General features: G+C 40.6%; 1 protein-coding gene across 4 annotated transcripts in view; it reads right to left on the reverse strand.

The window, feature by feature from the left end:
- Positions 1–2,428: 2,428 nt before the first annotated feature.
- Positions 2,429–18,749, reverse strand: part of LOC141146814 (uncharacterized) — a 54,685-nt gene continuing 38,364 nt past the window's right edge. For 3 of the 4 annotated variants that reach the window (XM_073633427.1, XM_073633428.1, XM_073633430.1), the window contains 4 exons: positions 14,094–14,153; positions 13,797–13,887; positions 4,681–4,773; positions 2,429–3,016 (listed from right to left, as the gene is read on the reverse strand). In XM_073633427.1, the coding sequence (XP_073489528.1) occupies positions 2,455–3,016; positions 4,681–4,773; positions 13,797–13,887; positions 14,094–14,153 (806 nt within the window). In that variant the 3' untranslated portion in view covers positions 2,429–2,454. The remainder of the gene's footprint in view (positions 3,017–4,680; positions 4,774–13,796; positions 13,888–14,093; positions 14,154–18,749) is intronic. The other variant, XM_073633429.1, reaches the window with a different exon arrangement.

An 18,749-nucleotide genomic window follows, 5' to 3' on the forward strand; every position in this document is an offset into this window, starting at 1 on the left:
CGGAGCTCCCAACAGCATTAAAACCTTACAAGGGTTCTAACTTTTCCCCATTCTATCTAAATACTAAAACAAAAAAAAAAAATTTAGACATATTTTAAATTTTTATATTTTTTTGAAATTTAGACATATTTTAAAACAATTAAAATGAATTATCTAAGGAACAAGAACTGTGAAAATTCCCATAAAGCACTTTCAAGGGATTAAAGAATAAGTTCACCTTTATAAAAATAAATGCACATCTTTGTACAGGTAAAAACAAAATATGTGAATTTTTTAGGAGCTTGTAAAGCATGGGTGCTCAACCTGTGGCAGAACTACAAGTCCCATCATGTCCTAGCCTTTAGGAGTCATGCTTGTAACTGTCAGCCTTGAAAGGCAATGCATGGTGCATCTAAGTTCCGCAACAGCTGGAGGGCCACAGGTTGAACACCCATGCTGTAAAGCATTGCAATCTCAGGCTCCTGCTGACTTGTCAGTGTAGCTGTCTGCTCGTACCTCATACAGGCAGGCAGTTACTGAATGACAGTAAGCATCAATGAACTACCTAGAGTGCAGACAGGCACCCTAGTAGTTCATTGAGAAGGCTTTTGATACTTGCAGTTCATTCATTCACTGAACTCTGTGAATGAATGATGCAGCCGCGTGGCGAGAAGTTTTCAAATTGTGATTATCAGATGCAGGGAGAAGATCCCTGGCCCACTGTCATAATTAGAAGGGGGATGGGGGGGGGCTGCAGGAGCAGGAACATGTTATATGTTCCACCCTAAAAACAGGTGGAGCATGCAATATGTTCCCAAAGGTGAACTTATCCTTTAATTATAACTAGATACATATCACCCCAAAACATGTGTCACAGAAGGGTAAAGATAATGGTAGACTGCTTGCAGAAACACAATATTTGGGCTTATTCAGTAGTGCAAACAGCAACGTGCAAGAACACAAACAATCAGCAAATATCCTTCAGGGATCTGAATTCTGGAAGTGAAATGCGATTAAATGCAGTTAATAGATTTAGTACAATGTCATTGCTCTCTGCACTGCCTTTTGAGAAAGGGCTAAATTAAACATGTAGCAGATAAATGTAAACATAATTTACGTACTGGTATGTACTGATACTAGTCCAAATTTAAGTTAAAGTAGCTCTAAAAGGCAGAAGGTTTTTCATCTTAAGAGCCAGTTCACACCATTGAAAAGTAGTCCGGATGTTTTTGATGCTTTCCAGTGCATTTTTTCCTATTTTTTTTATCAGCTTAAATGGGGACATGTGCATTCCGGTGCGTTTATGCGCATTCTTGATGCGTTCTACCTCGTTCAGTGCAGAAAAAAAATGCAGCATGTTCATTTTTTTTTCTGGGACTGGAATGCACTGATGAACTATGCCATTGGAAACCATATAACCCATCATCTATGTGTTTCTGATGCAGAAAAAAAAATGCACTGGACTGCACGTGGTGTGAACCAGCCCTAATGCATTCCATGCATTACGATGAAAAACCTTCTGTGTGTAGCAGCTCCCTCATACTTACCCGAGCCTCCTCTGATCCAGCAATTTTGCAGGAGACTCGGCTGTCCGGGACGCTCCCTCCTGATTGGCAGTGGCACACAGCGCCACCCATTGGCTACTGCTGCTGTCAAAGTCAGTAGAGAGAGAGAGAGAGAGAGAGAGAGAGAGAGAGAGAAGCTGGGCCGCAGCTCAGTGTCTGAATGGACACACAGAGCAGCAGCTCGGGTGACCCCATAGCAAGCTGCTTGCTATGGGGGCACTGAGCAGGAGGGGGGGCCAGGAGCGCCCCAAGAAGAGGAGGATCTGGGCTGCTCTGTGCAAAACCACTGCACAGAGCAGGCAAGTATAACATGTTTGCTATTTTTAAACCAAAAAACCTGAGACTTTAGTATCACTCTAAAATATAAACTCAAGATATGCTTCTTTACATTCCGCAAAATTTTTGCACCTTTAAATGCTAACGTGTATGTAAACCAACAACAAACTGCCAGAAATGAAGTGCTGTCCTGTCCACTCTGCAGCGTTATCTTAATAGCTTTGACCTGTTTACCTCTGGGATACAGAACACTCCCCCATGTTTTGGAGATGACGAGATAGACTGGTGCACCTTAGCAAGCAGGAAATGCTGCTTCTTTATAGATACAGTACAGTGAGTGTTGTCACCCTAGGACAGGAAGCGTGTTACTGGCAGAGTCACCAGGTGAAAATAAAAAAATAAATAAGCTTGGAAATAGAAAACTATTGCAGCACCACACCTAACGGATCAGTATGCTCGAACATATTAAATGTTCGTTCTTGGGTTTACATACACGTTAATGGCATGTTCACAGCCTCCTTGGTCTCTGTTAAAATTCTGCTTATCTATCTGGCATTTGCCAATATGTTAATATTTCATCAGCATTGACTTAAGCGTGAATACAAACACAAATGGAAAAGAAGTTTAAAATAAATTAAATTTGGTTCTCTCTAACAATGCCACTTCTTAAGTATCCCAAGTTCATTTTCTGAAGTAGCTCTTTAAAACTTCCTTCTTGAACATGGGCAAAGGCAGAAGGGCCTGCTACATCAAAACTACTGTCGCTGTCCAGAGGATTAGTATTAAAGCTCTGACTAAATGTTCCAAGATCATCTTCATCTTGAGTAGCCGGTGAGTCTATGTCTGCAAGCTCTGAAGTATTCTGTTCCTGCCAAGTGTTGATAGGTGCTACAATATCCGCCATGGGAGGAGGAGAATTCTCTCTCCGTTTCTGCAAGCAATTCCTTTCCATAGTCTCATCTAAACACTTATATCTTTTCACATTAAGCCTTGTATCATCTTCCTCACTAGAATCCAATACAAACACATAGTTCTTTTTACTATCTTTCTTTACTATGTTGCAAGACGAGGACTTCTCCTTTCGCTCCGCTTTGGACTTTTGGAAGGCGCTCTGGGTGGATCTGGGCCTTTTTCTTTTTTGTCTGCCATTAAAACTGTGAAATTGTTTCTTTGCTGTAGTACTTAAGCGAAGACTTCTAAAGAAAAAAAAAAAAAAAAAAAAAAAAACCACACACATCACCTCATAAAATCAAGTTTTACTACTGAATTATAGCAGTTTTGAGGAGTATTTTCATATCTTACAATTACAGATTTGCACAGCAAAGCAACAAATTGTAAAAAATGTAAATCCCACAAGCTGCACATCCTTACCTTCCATTTGCTGCCCCACTGCTCTGTTTACTTGCCAGGAGCAACAACAAAAAGAAGCTTTGTGTATGTATATTATTTAAAAAAAACAAAAAAAACAAAAACAAAAAAAGTACAAAAAAAAAAGGGAACTTATAGAAGCTGTAGTAACAATTTCTGTGAATAGAGGAGCTAGGCAGAAATGGTAGGCATAGTTAGGCACTCAGACTCCAACAGTGCCTCAGTTCTATTAACACCCGCTGCACCGGAAGATTACAGCATTTACATGCATTTGTAATGCATCTGCAGTGTCTCTCTATTGTCATTAAATGTTTTTTTTTTTTACTTTTTTAGTTACATTCACATGTGTTTGCGGTGCATTCATATGAACTCCGATACATTCACACGCTGGCAGCATGATTTTTTATTTTTTTTTTTTAAACACACTTAAAAGCAGTTGTAAACTAGGCTCATTTAAATGATGATGTTCATATTTTTTTTTTTGCATATATTAGTTTGACTGAATCTGGTGTAAATGAGTCCTTAAAGGGTAACTCCACTTTCTTGGGAAAAAAATGCATAGACAATTGCTACACAAGCCATTGGGGTCGATTTACTAAAACTCGAGAGTGCAAAGACTGGTGCAGCTCTGCATAGATATCAAAAAGCTTTCAGTTTGTCAAAAGCTTAACCGGTTCCTGAGAGGCTCACGCAGATATACTGTGGCAGAATGGCTCCCCTGGGCGAAATTCCGTATGGGTACATCCTTCCCATTTTCGGCCACCAGGAGGCTCGCGCCCGCTGTGCTTTTTTTTCCCCTTTTTTTTGCGGGCACGAGCGCCAGCACAGGGATTTGTGTGTGTAAACACACAAATCCCTGTGCCAAGTAGGAAAATCGATGTCTCCTCTCCTAGTCAATCCTATCTCCATACAGTTAGAACACACCAAGGGAACACACAATTAACCCCCTGATGGCCCCCTAGTGTTAACCCCTTTCTTGCCAGTGACATTTACACAGTAATCAGTGCATTTTTATAGCACTGATCGCTGTATAAATGCCAATGGTCCCAAAAAAGTGTCAAAAGTCTCCGATCAGTCCGACGCAGCACTTCCAGCATTAACAATCCATGTTTATTGAAGAATATTTAAAATTCTAGGAGCAACAGCAAACGCGTTTTACACCACTGTGCTTAATCATTGCTCGTTTGCTCCTAGAAGCTGTGTTTTTGTGCATGTCTTGTCCAGGATTTTAAATATTCTTCAATAAACATGGATTGTTAATGTTGGAAGTGCTGCCACTTTTCTCTTTGCCTCACTCCCATTCAGATTCATGCTTCAGACAACGAACAGCTTTTTCTTCAGAGCAGAAACAGGTGAGAATATGCAACAAAGTTTGTTAAAATCCCTGCAATGTACATTGATCACCCCGAGAGGATTACTTTTTTCTCAGCAAAAGTGGAGTTACTCTTTAATATAGGTTAAACAAAAAATGTGACGGATCTTTCCAACTTACCTCTTAAGAAATGAATGTATCCTGCAACATCTCAAAGAAAGGTTGACAGTTTGTTTACTGGTTCTAAGTTTCCTCACAACACTATTCAAAGTTCTAGAACATAAAAATTGTTTAATAAATAAGTTAATAAAAACGATATGCCAGGATGTTAAACATGAGCTATCTATAGCATAAAGAGAGAAAGTTTGGTCGGAGGGACTTTGAATGAGGCCAATCACTATATAGAGTAAGCATGTGGGATATAAAACAGTATTGCTTTTACGGGTTCCAACAGAAGGGGGAGTTTTTAGGGAATTTGAATGAGAGATGTATACCAAAGGGCAGTCTTGGCAAAGAACGTTTTATTATACCTTGTGAAATCATGTACAGCATACTGAAGGACACAAAAAAAGCATACACAGAATCACATAAAACGCAGGGCATGCTAAAAACTACATATAAATATTGACACCATTGTACTTGGCATATCATGGGGTAAAGACAAGTCCTGCACAAAATGGGCCACTGGAAGGGCTGGACGGTGTTGGAAAATCTAGAGTAAAACAATACAAGAGACATAAAATCATCTGTATGGACATCATGCAGTTGTAAGGCCAACACGTTTCGTTGGGGTATACCAACTCTTCAGGGGCGAATGCAGTGGTGATCTATAAAGAAACATAACCATATGGTATAATATTGTTGCTGAATAATAGGAATAAGTAATGGGTGTAAGGGACAGGATGAACATCCCTATAAATACTCATGTCAACTGCATAGATGTGAACAGAGGATCAGAGCTGTTAGAAAGTTCCGGCATGGGAGCTGAGACTTGGATAACCAGGGAGCACTGTAGATTCCCCAAGGTCAATGTGCAAATATATGTGACAGTGAGCCAACACTTCTGTGGATTGAGATCAGCAGTATATATTGAATGTATAATATTGATAAGAAGTGTGAAGAGCCCATACACCAGGTCAGATGAAGGGAAAAACTGAGCAAAGATGAAAAAACAGGATACTCAAAAAAACACCGAATATGAAAGAGGAAGAAAGAAAAGAAAGGAAAAGAAAAGAAAATTATGTCCTGGGTGAGACAGTGAAGGAAACAAAGAGAAAGATGAACAAAGTGCTAAAAGTATAGGTTAAACCTATGGTGATTTACCTTGTTGGTTCACATAGAAATTGGGAACCAAAAATTACAAGTGAATGCTTGCATAGAAGGCCAAAGAGACACACAGGGGTTTATTTACTAAAGGCAAATCCACTTTGCACTACAAGCGCAGTATAAGTGCACTTGGAAGTGCAGTCGTTGTAGAGCTGAGGGGGGAATCGGAAACAAGGGGAAGCTCTGCTGATTTTATCATCCAATCATGTCCAGAGCAGTAACGTGGCACCGATGTAGTAGGGTGCACCTGCCCAAACCACCACCTCCATCCACCACAAATGGGGAGGAAGGAAATAGGTGGAAGAGGGAGGGGTGCCAAAATCGCATTGCAGCTCCCATGCGATTCAACCCCTATATGGGAAAAAAGAAAATGAAAAACAGGGAATTACTGGGAGGGAGGGAGTAGTGCCATCCCTGCCCTACGAAAGTGTGCACCTGGGGGCATATGAGAATATACCCCTGGCTTCCCTTTATGTGCCAAGTGGCAGCAATTGGTATATGGCGCACTAGACCACTAAATGACCGGGGGTGTCTTCCATCCAAAATTTCAGCGAGAAAGAATGATGTGGTCCAAGGTACCATAAGCAATTGGCCTCCATCCCAAATTTGAATAAAAAGAGAAAAAAGTTTGGTCAGCAGGACTGAATGAGGCCAATCACTATATAGAGTAAGCATGTGGGATACAAAGAGGGGGGAGTTTTTAGGGACTTTGAATGAGAGATGTATACCAAAGAGCAGTCTTGGTAAAGAAGGTTTTATTATACCTTGTGAAATCATGTACAGCATACTGAATGACACAAAAAAAAAGCATACACAGAATCGCATAAATGCAAGGCATGCTAAAAACCACAAATATTGACGAACCAGGGGTATATTCTCAAATATTTTATATATATATATATATATATATATATATATATATATATATATATATATATATATATATATATATATATATATATATATATATATATATATATATATATATATATATATATATATATATTAGGGCTGCGGAAATTAACTATTAATTCCTCGATTAATTGTTCATTTTTTTTTGAGCAATCAAAATTCTTTTGATCGGTACTCACCTCTCCGCCGGCTTCCGGGTCTTCAGGGAGTTCCATCGGAGATCCAGTGACGTCACGGACATAGACGTCACCGGACTCCCCAAGTGCCTCCGTCCTGTTTTCCTTTCTTCCATTGCACCCGGGAGAGAGGAAACAGGAAGTATGAAGAAGACACCGCTGGAGAGGACAACAGCAAGGTAAGTAGTACACTACTGCTATGCTCTCGCGGAGAACGGGGGAGGGGGGGTGTTTGATGTGTCACAGGCTGCATTTGGTGGACACAGGCAAGGCTGCATTTGGTGGACACAGATCTGTATGTGCGTTATAATTAATCGAAATTAGTCGATTAAAAAAAAAAATTATTATATATATATATATATATATATATATATATATATATATATATATATATATATATATATATATATATATATATATATATATATATATATATATATATATATATATATATATATATATATATATATATATATATATATTTTTTTTTTTTTTTTTTTTTTTAAATTTCAATCCACCATATCTTGCTCCTAGTACCCTGTTCCACATGGTAGGGTTTGTTCAGTGTGTGCATAGACTTTTTGGGCTGTTTGCTCGTCTGAACTATGGGAGCAGCGATGCAATTTTGGCACCCCTCCCTCTTCCACGTGTTCCCTTCCTCCCAGTTTGTGGTGGATTGGGCAGGTGCTCCCTACCGCATCGGAGCCATGTTACCGCTCTTTGTGTGTGCGCAACACCTTTTGATGTCGCACCGCATGAGCAGGTTTTTCTTTCCATCTAGGCTGACATTGGGGAGGTACCTGAGCCTGTATAGGCGGATTTTTTCGCTCTGGCATGGATGCCTCCCCTTTCTTGCCACGCCCATGTGACGCTGGGCAGGACACGCTGTATCAGCTGGGAGCCTCACTTGGTGTCTATGTGTCTCTGTGGCAACACCTTATATGCAAGCATTCAAATCACCATAGGTTTAACCTATACTTTTAGCAGTTTGTTCATCTCTTTGGTTCCTTCACTATTTCACCAAGCACATCATTTTCTTTTTTTTCCTTTTCTTTCTTCCTCTTTCATATTTCGGTGGTTTAGGAGTTTTTTCATCTATGCTCAGTTTTTCCCTTCATCTGACCTGGTGTATGGGCTCTTCACACTTCTTATCAATATTATACATTCAATATATACTACTGATCTTAATCCACAGAAGTGTTGGCTCACTGTCACCTATATTTGCACATTGACCTTGGGGAATCTACAGTGCTCCCTGGTTATCCAAGTCTCAGCTCCCATGCCGGAACTTTCTAACAGCTCTGATCCTCTGTTCACATCTATGCAGTTGACATGAATATATATAGGGATGTTCATCCTGTCCCTTACACCCATTACTTATTCCTATTATTCAGCTACAATATTATACCATATGGTTAGATTTCTTTATCGATCACCACTGCATTCGTCCCTGAAGAGTTGGTATACCCCAACTAAACGCGTCAGGCTTACATAGCTTCATGATGTCCATAGATTTTTTTAATGTCTCATATTGTTTTACTCTAGATTTTCCAACACCGTCCAGCCCTTCCAGTGACCCATGTTGTGCAGGACTTGTCTTTACCCCATGATATGCCAAGTACCATGGAGTCAATATTTATTTGTGGTTTTTTAGCATGCCCTACATTTATGCAATTCTGTGTATGCTTTTTTTTGTGTCATTCAGTATGCTGTACATGATTTCACAAGCTATAATAAAATGTTCTTTGCCAAGACTGCTCTTTGGTATACATCTCTCAAAGTTCCTAAAAACTCCCCCCCTCTTTGTTGGAACCCATAAAAGCAATACTGTTTTATATCCCTTACTTTATATAGTGATTGGCCTCATTCAGAGTCCCGCCGACCCAACTTTCTCTCTTTTTATTCAAATTTGGGATGGAGGCCAAATGCTTATAGTGCCTTGGACCACATCATTCTTTCTATATAAGAATAGCAAGGATTTTTGTTGAGATAGTTATAAAAACAGAAGGATTTCTGACAAAAGGTGACCAGAAAAGCATACTTATAAATGTGGATTATTTATAATGATATGAGGTACAAGATTATCAAGTTACAGTACAAAAAATTTCTTACTCTGCAGGAAGAGTGATTATAATGCATGGGTGATGACACAAGGTAAAGAAAAAAAAAAAATAGAAAGTAACATTAAAAGGGTTTGTTAACATATATACACACACATATATATATATATATATATATATATATATGTTATGTATGTATGTATGTATGTATGTATGTATGTATATATAATTATAGTGGGGACGGAAAAGTATATAGACCCCCTTAAATATTTCACTCTGTTATATTGCAGCCATTTGCTAAAATCATTTGAGTTCATTTTTTTTCCTCATTAATGTACACACAGCACCCCATATTGACAGAAAAACACAGAATTGTTGACATTTTTGCAGATTCATTAAAAAAAGAAAAACTGAAATATCACATGGTCCTAAGTATTCAGACCCTTTGCTCAGTATTTAGTAGAAGCACCCTTTTGATCTAATACAGCCATGAGTCTTTTTGGGAAAGATGCAACAAGTTTTTCACACCTGGATTTGGGGATCCTCTGCCATTCCTCCTTGCAGATCCTCTCCAGTTCTGTCAGGTTGGATGGTCAACGTTGGTGGACAGTCATTTTTAGGTCTCTCCAGAGATGCACAATTGGGTTTAAGTCAGGGCCCTGGCTGGGCCATTCAAGAACAGTCACGGAGTTGTAAAGCCACTCCTTCGTTATTTTAGCTGTGTGCTTTGGGTCCTGAGCACTCTGGAGAAGTTTTTCGTCCAGGATATCCCTGTACTTGGCCGCATTAATCTTCCTCAATTGCAACCAGTCATTCTGTCCCTGCAGCTGAAAAACATCCCCGCAGCATGATGCTGCCACCACCATGCTTCACTGTTGGGACTGTATTGGACAGGTGATGAGCAGCGCCTGGTTTTCTCCACACATACCGCTTAGAATTAAGGCCAAAAAGTTCTATCTTGGTCTCATCAGACCAGAGAATCTTATTTCTCACCATCTTGGAGTCCTTCAGGTGTTTTTTTTTTAGCAAACTCCATGCAGGCTTTCATGTGTCTTGCACTGAGGAGAGGCTTCCGTCGGGCCACTCTGCCATAAAGCCCAGACTGGTGGAGGGCTGCAGTGATGGTTGACTCTCTACAACTTTCTCCCATCTCCCGACTGCATCTCTGGAGCTCAGCCACAGTGATCTTTGGGTTCTTCTTTACCTCTCTCACCAAGGCTCTTCTCCCCCAATAGCTCAGTTTGGCCGGACGGCCAGCTCTAGGAAGGGTTCTGGTCGTCCCAAACGTTTTCCATTTAAGGATTATGGAGGCCACTGTGCTCTTAGGTACCTTAAGTGCAGCAGAATTTTTTTTGTAACCTTGGCCAGATCTGTGCCTTGCCACAATTCTGTCTCTGAGCTCTTCAGGCAGTTCCTTTGACCTCATGATTTTCATTTGCTCTGACATGCACTGTGAGCTGTAAGGTCTTATATAGACAGGAGCGTGGCTTTCCCAATCAAGTCCAATCAGTATAATCAAACACAGCTGGACTCAAATGAAGGTGTAGAACCATCTCAAGGATGATCAGAAGAAATGGACATCACCTAAGCTAAATATATGAGTGTCACAGCAAAGGGTATGAATACTTAGGACCATGTGATATTTCAGTTTTTCTTTTTTAACAAATCTGCAAAAATGTCAACAATTCTGTGTTTTTCTGTCAATATGGGGTGCTGTGTGTACATTAATGAGGGAAAAAAATGAACTTAAATGATTTTAGCAAATGGCTGCAATATAACAAAGAGTGAAAAAATTAAGGGGGTCTGAATACCTTCTGTCCCCACTGTATATATACATACATATATATAAGCCGACCGAATATAAGCCGAGGCACCTAATTTTACCACAAAAAAAACTGGGAAAACGTATTGACTCAAGTATAAGCCTAGGGTGAGAAATGCACAGCTATTGTAAGTGGAAAAGAGGTTCAACAATGCCTCATACACCCAGTCATCCACATTATGTAAAAAAGAGATTCATCAGACCAGGCCACCTTCTTCCATTACTTAGCTGTCCAGTTTTGATGCTCATATGCCTATTGCAGGTGCTTTTGGATACCGGTCAGCATAAGAACCCTGACCAATTTGTGGCTACACAGCCCCATACGTAACAAACCGAGATGCACTGTGTGTTCAGACACAATTTTACATTGGAACCAGCATTAACTTTTTCAGCAATTTGAGCTACAGTAGCTCTTCTATTGAATCTGGCCTGGGTTTGCTCCCCATGTGCCTCAGTAAGTCTTGGCCGCCCACAAGAGATTTGTAGCTTTGCAGCTGCTGTGACCCAGTCATCTAGCCATTACAATTTGGCTCTTGTCAAAGTCCCTTAAACCCCAAGACCCGTTTCACACTGTGCCGCCCCGGACGCCAGTGGTAAAGCGGCGCTATTTTCAGCACCGCTTTACTGTTGTTTTAGCGGCGCTATTCAGCCACTAGCAGGGCAGTTTTAACCCCCCGTTAGTGGCCGAAAATGGGTTAAAGCTGCCCGCAAAACGCCGCCGGAGCGGCGTTTTGCCGGCGGTATCGCAGCGCTGCCCCATTGAGTTCAATGGGGAGCAGCGGTGGAGGAGCAGTGAGTTCACCGCTTCAAAGAAGCTGCTGGCAGGACTTTTTCTGACACCCTGGCAGCGCACCGGAGCGGTTTGCAGGAGCTATTTTTAACGCTATAGCGCCTGCAAAACGCTCTAGTGTGAAAGGGGAGTTAAGCTTGCCCATTTTTTTTAGATCAAGTTCAGAAACATGTTTACTTGCTGCATAATATATCTCATCCACTTTCATGTGCCAGTGTCAGGCGAGAATCAATGTTATTCACTTTACCTGTCAGTGGTCATAATGCAATGGCTGATCGGTGTATAATGTACAGTTCCTTGAAGAAGTATTCAAACCCCTTGAAATTTTCCACATTTTGTTATGTTACAACCAATAACGTAAATGTATTTTATTGGGATTTTATGTGATAGACCAACACAAAGTGGCACATAGTTGTGAAGTGGAGGGAAAATGATAAATGGATTTCAATTTTTTTTTTTTACAAATAAATATGTGAAAAAAGTGTGGTGTGCATTTGTATTAAGCTGCCCTGAGACAATAATTTGTAGAACCACCTTCTGCTGTAATTACAGCTGCAAGTCTTTTTGGGCATGTCTCTACTAGCTTTGCACATCTAGAGAGTGAAATTTTTGCCCATTCTTCCTTTCAAAATAGCTCAAGCTGTCAGTTTGGATGGAGAGCATCTGTGAACATCAATTTTCAAGTCTTGCCACGGATTCAATTGGATTTAGGTCTGGACTTTGACTGGGCCATTTTAACACAAGAATACGCTTTGATTTAAACCATTCCATTGTAGTTCTGGCTGTACGTTTAGGGTCGTCTCCACCCCAGTCTCAAGTCTTTTGCAGACTTTAACAGGTTTTCTTATAAAATTGCCCTGTATTTGGCTCCGTCCATCTTCCCATCAACTCTGACCAGCTTCCCTGTCCCTCCTGAAGAAAAGCATCCCCACAACATGATGCTGCCACCGCCATGTTTCACAGGGGCATGGTATGTTCAGGGCGATATGCAGTGTTAGTTTTCCACCACACACACACACAGCGGTTTGCTTTTAGGCCAAAAAGTTCAATTTGGGTCTCATCTGACCAGAGCACCTTCTTCCATGTTGTGTCCCCCACATGGCTTCTCGCAAACTGCAAATGGGACTGCTTATGTCTTTCTTTCAACATTGGCTTTCTTCTTGACACTCTTACATAAAAGGCCTGATTTGTGGAGTGCGCGACTAATAGTTGTCCTGTGGACAGATTCTCCTACCTGAGCTGTGGATCTCTGTAGCTTCTCCAGAGTTACCATGGGCCTCTTGGCTGCTTCTCTGATTAATTCTTTCCTTGCCTGACCTGTCAGGTTAGGTGGACGGCCATGTCTTGGTAGGTTTGCAGTTGTGCCATACTCTTTCCATTTTTGGATGATGGATTGAACAGTGCCCTGTGAGATGTTCAAAGCTTGGGATATTTTTTTTTATAACCTAACCCTGCTTTAAAATGTCTACACAACGTTATCTCTGACCTGTCTGGTGTGTTCCCTGGCCATAAGGATGCCGTTTGTTCACTAAGGTTCTCTAACAAACCTCTGAGGGTTTCACAGAACAGCTGTATTTATACGGAGATTAAATCACACACAGGTGGATTCTATTTACCAATTAGGTGACTTCCGAAGGCAATTGGTTCCTCTAGATTTTAGTTAGGGGTAAAGGGGGCTGAATACAAATGCACGCCACACTTTTCAGATATTTGTAAATATTGAAAACCATTTATAATTTCCCTTCCACTTCACAATTATGTGCGACTTTGTGTTGGTCTGTCACATAAAATCCCAATACATTTACGTTTTTGGTTGTAACGTGCCAAAATGTGGAAAATTTCAAGGGGTGTGAATACTTTTTCAAGGCACTGTACATCTCGGGTAGATCGCGGTCTCTGTGCTGGGATTGCTCTGTGCAACGTAAAAGGAGTGCTCTTCCCAGCACAAAGGGAGATATGCATATGTGCGGCCCCACAGAATAAAGCCTACTTCCGTGAGGCTGCATATACAGTATGTGTTACTTGGGCGTGAAGGGGTTAAACATTAGGCTGTTATTCTATGAAATTAACCTTGCCTGGGTGATTAGAAAAGCAAGGGCAGATTTTAGATATGTCTGTGGGAAGACACATGTTCCATGCCACCTTGTCATTAGATATGCTACACAGGACAAATGTAAAGCTACAGTATTTATTTTTTTTTTTAATACAACCTGTTTTGATTTTTCTTGTTCGTGTTACTTCTTTTTTGTGAGGGAACTTGGCTCATCATCATCCAGAATTTACTGCTCCAGTGGCTATACTCTAGACAGAAAAGTTATTGGTTTGGAAACCACAAATAAAAAAGGGATGAAATAGTCAAACTATAAGTGAAAAGCAATGCATAGTGACTTAACATACATTATCAACACCATCAGCAGTTAAAACTGCACTCCCTGCCAGTGTTAAATGGCCTATAAATCTACACCTTACCACCCATCTGTAGATTGAAAGGTCTATTCAGCTCTCACCTTTGCATACCAGTTGCCAACTGCTCTGGACATGAGTGGTGTAGCTAGCCCCATAGAAGGCTATAGGATAAAGAAAAGAATAATGTACCAGATATACACCGATAACCCATTGTCGACAGTTGGCACTAAAAAAAAATTCCCATTGAATCATCTGATTACAATTATTACAAGAATACAATTCTATGAAAAGGAGGGTCACACACTGCTGGTACCATCCACCAGAAGCATGCTCTGTCTGAGCAGTCTCCAATAAAGTTTCTTTTGAATACCAGCAGTGTGGGACCCTCCTTTTCCGACTGGCATCATCTGCTACAGGATGGTTAGTGTGCTCTTTGCTGGTCTGCACATGCCCTTCATAACCTAAGTCTTATTACTGAAGCCATATAGAAGGATTGAAAGAGTAAAAAAACCTCTCAAGAAAAAAAGCGGACTTTGTGGACATATCTTGAGGCGGTAATTATAAAAAATGTATCTTTATTACAAAAATTATATATAACAGACAAACACCATATTACTTGACAAGGTCAACAGATACCCAATAAAACAGACATGGAGGTATGGATCCTTTCACTAAGTAGATGAAGAAGGTCCAGAATAGATGCAAGATAAGCAGTATATGTATATATCAAGGGGTTAGGTCCATAAGCTCCTCCATGCTTGCTTGTCAACGCGTTTCGCAGTTCAATAGATTCCTTGGGACATACTGGTAGGTGCCGATATCCTATACCTGGTCTCAAAGCCTAACACCACAAAAGACAAAAAAAAACCAAAAAACTATCCAATCCTTCAAGGGGATCAACTTCCAGATGTTAGCCGCTTGCGGACCAGCCGCCGCAGTTTTACTGCGGCAGGTTGGCTCCGCTGCGCAAAATCACGTTATTGTACGTGATCTTGCGAGGCCTGGATAGCGGAAATGCGTGCCCGCCGGGAGCTCTGTGAGTCCAACCGCGGGTCCCGCTGACTCGATGTCCGTGGGGATACCCGCGATCGTCTCACGGCGAGGAAGAACGGGGAAATGCCAATGTAAGCAAGCATTTCCCCGTTCTGCCTAGTGACAGGACACTGATCACAGCTCCCTGTGATCAGTGTCGTGTCACACACAGCCCATCCTCCCCCCAGTTAGAATCACTCCCTAGGACACACTTAACCCCTGCAGTGCCTCCTCCTGGTTAACTCCTTCACTGCCAGTCACATTTACACAGTAATTCGTGCATTTTTAATCGCACTGATCGCTGTATAAATGTGAATGATCCCAAAATAGCGCCAAGTGTCCGCCATAATGTCGCAGTAACAAAAAAAATAAATAAATCGCTGATCGCCGCCATTACTAGTAAAACAATAAAAAAACCTAATAAAAATGCCATAAATCTATCCCCTATTTTGTAGACGCTATAACTTTTGTGCAAACCAATCAATATACGCTTATTGCGATTTTTTTTTTTTTTTTATACCAATATGTAAAAGAATACGCATGGGCCTAAACTGAGGAAAAAAAAATGATTTTATATATTTTTGGGGATATTATAGCAAAAAGTAAAAAATGCGGTTTTTCCAAAATTGCCGCTTTTTTAACACAACAAATAAAAACTGTGATCAAATACCACCAAAAGAAAGCTCTATTTGTGGGGAAAAAAAAGGACATCAATTTTGTTTGGGGGCCACGTCGCATGACCGCGCAATTGTCAGTTAAAGCGACGCAGTGCTGAATTGCAAAAAGTGCTCAGGTCTTTAGCCAGCCAAATGCTCCGGGCTGAAGTGGTTAAAGACATTCAACTATTCACATGTGACAGCCGGATCAAGGAGGAGGGGAAAAGAAATTCATCCCCAAGACTACAAAAATCACTGATTTCTTCTATTAGAGACAGACCAATGTAAATCAATTGGGAAGCAGGTAAGAGGGGCTCAACATCAAACACCAAGGTTAAGAAAAAAAATTTAAAAAATAGTAGGGACACACCTCAACTTTGTCGCTGTCTCTTGCATGTACTTTTAGGTAAAATCAAAATAGGAAAAAAGCCTTTAAAAAGTATGTCGGGTATTCCTTATTTGGGGGCTCAATTAGTGGAGCCAGACTCAAAAACCCAGAGTAGGGTGGAGGCGCCTCACCTTGAAGTCTTCAGCAGTGATGGGTTGATGTTGAGCCCCTCTTACCTGCTTCCCAATTGACAACGCGTTGACAAGCAAGCATGGAGGAGCTTATGGACCTAACCCCTTGATATATACATATACTGCTTATTTTGCATCTATTCTGGGCCTCTCTCATCTACTTAGTGAAACGATCCATACCTCCATGTCTGTTTTAATGGGTATCTGTTGACCTTGTCAAGTAATAGGGCGTTTGTTATATGTCATTTTAATAATTTTTGCAATAAAGATACATTTTTTTTTTATAATTACCGCCTCGTGATATGCCCACAAAGTCTGCTTTTTTTCTTGAGAGTTTTTTACTCTTTCAATCCTTCTACATATCCATTAGATGTTGGCAAAGTGGGGGTCCTCCCATACTATTACTGAAACCAGTAATAACCAAATGCAGAGGTAATTATTTAATATGATAAAGAGTAAATACATGTATTAGCATTATGGTTGCCCTTTGAGGGCAACCATAATGCCAATTCAGCCCACGATAAAATGGAGTTTGACATCCCTGCTCTATGCAATGGCCGTACTCTGTACAAATTAATGGTCACCATGATCGCTGCTGACATTTAACTGTTATTCTGAATGGTTACATGAGAACAGAACCTCTGACTGTACCCTGGATTCAGTCAGTATGCGTCCAGAGTTGGTGTTTCTGCAGAGTTCTGCCTGCAGCTAATTGGCAAGCTTGTGGCTATATCACAGAGGGTTGCTGCATCCAGGCGCAGTGTTTAGTTGAAAGCAGCAAACCATCTGCCCCTGGCCATAGTGTAGATGCAGCCTTAAAGTGATTGTAAAGACAGGTTTTTTTTTATCTTAACCACTTTAAGACCGGCCTATTTTTTCAAACTTGTTGTTTAAAATCAGGTTTTGCTAGAAAATTACTTAGAACCCCCAAACACACATTATATATATATATATATATATATATATATATATATATATATATATATATATATATATATATATATATATATATATATATATATATATATATAAATAATTTATTCTAGAGCAGGCATATGCAATTAGCGGACCTCCAGCTGTTGCAGAACTACAAGTCCCATGAGGCATAGCAAGACTCTGACAGCCACAAGCATGACACCCAGAGGCAGAGGCATGCTGGGACTTGTAGTTTTGCAACAACTGGAGATCCACTAATTGCATATCTCTGCTCTAGAGAATAAAATGGCGGTTGTTGCAATACTTTGTCACACCGTATTTCCGCAGCGGTCTTACAAGCGCAACTTTTTTTTGGAAAAAAAATCACTTTTTTTAATTAAAAAAATAAGACAACAGTTAAGTTAGTCCAATTTTTTTTTATATTGTGAAAGAGGATGTTACGCTGAGTAAATTGATACCCAACATGTCACGCTTCAAAGTTGCGCCCGCTTGTGGAATGGCGACAAACTTTTACCCTTAAAAATCTCCATAGGCGACATTTAAAAGATGTTTACAGGTTGCATGTTTTGAGTTACAGAGGAGGTCTAGGGCTATAATTATTGCTGTTGCTCTAATGATCGCGGTGATACCTCACATGTGTGGTTTGAACACAGTTTTCATATGCGGGCACTACTCATGTATACAAAAAAAAAAAAAAAAAATCTTATTTGTTTTACCTTTTATTTTTTAATTTTAAAAATGTTCTTTAAAAAAAAAAAAAAAATTGTGTCACTTTTATTCCTATTACAAGGAATGCAAACATTCCTTGTAATAGAAAAAAGCATGACAGGACCTCTTAAACATGAGATCTGGGATCAAAAATACCTCAGATCTCATATTTTCACTAAAATGCAATTAAAAAAAAAAAAAAAAAAGAAAAAAAAAAAAGAAGTCGTTTAAAATAAATAAAATGAATTAAAATGTTGCTTTAAGAGGTATGGGTGGAAGTGACGTTTTGACGTCGCTTCCGCCCTGCGCTGGTATGCAGCCCGGGTGGGGGCCATCTTCCCCTCACTCAGCTCCATACCACATAGGGGACAGGACCCGATCGCCTCCACCGAGGGCACCGGAGCACAGCAGGAGGGGCCCTCTCCCACTGCCGATAAAAGTGATCTCGCTGAGAATCCGCCGCAGAGACCACTTTTATTTGAAAGCCTGCTGAAGAAGATACTGGGGTTATGGCAGCTAGCTGCTGCCATAACAACAATTTTTCTCTTCAAAGTGCCGCCGTATAATGACGGTGGGTAGTTCGGAAGTGGTTAATGCATTCTATGCATTAAGGTAAAAAGCCTTCTGTGTGCAGCAGCCCTCAAATACTTACCTGAGGTCCCTCTAGATCCAGCGATGTTGCAGGAATGTCTCGGCTGCCCAGGACTCCCTTCCTCACTGGCTGAGACAGCAGTGTGGCGACACTGGCAACCGCTGCTGTCAAAGTCAGTAAGCCAATGAGGAAAGAAAGGGGGAAAGGGGGCGTAGCTCAGTGTCTGAATGGACACAGGGAGCTGTGCCTTGGCTCGGGTGTCCCCATAGCAAGCTGCTTGCTATGGGGCACTCAACAGGAGGGAGGGGTAGGAG

The sequence above is a fragment of the Aquarana catesbeiana genome, linkage group LG06 (genome assembly GCF_042186555.1).
Source record: "Aquarana catesbeiana isolate 2022-GZ linkage group LG06, ASM4218655v1, whole genome shotgun sequence".
Classification (NCBI taxonomy): domain Eukaryota; kingdom Metazoa; phylum Chordata; class Amphibia; order Anura; family Ranidae; genus Aquarana; species Aquarana catesbeiana.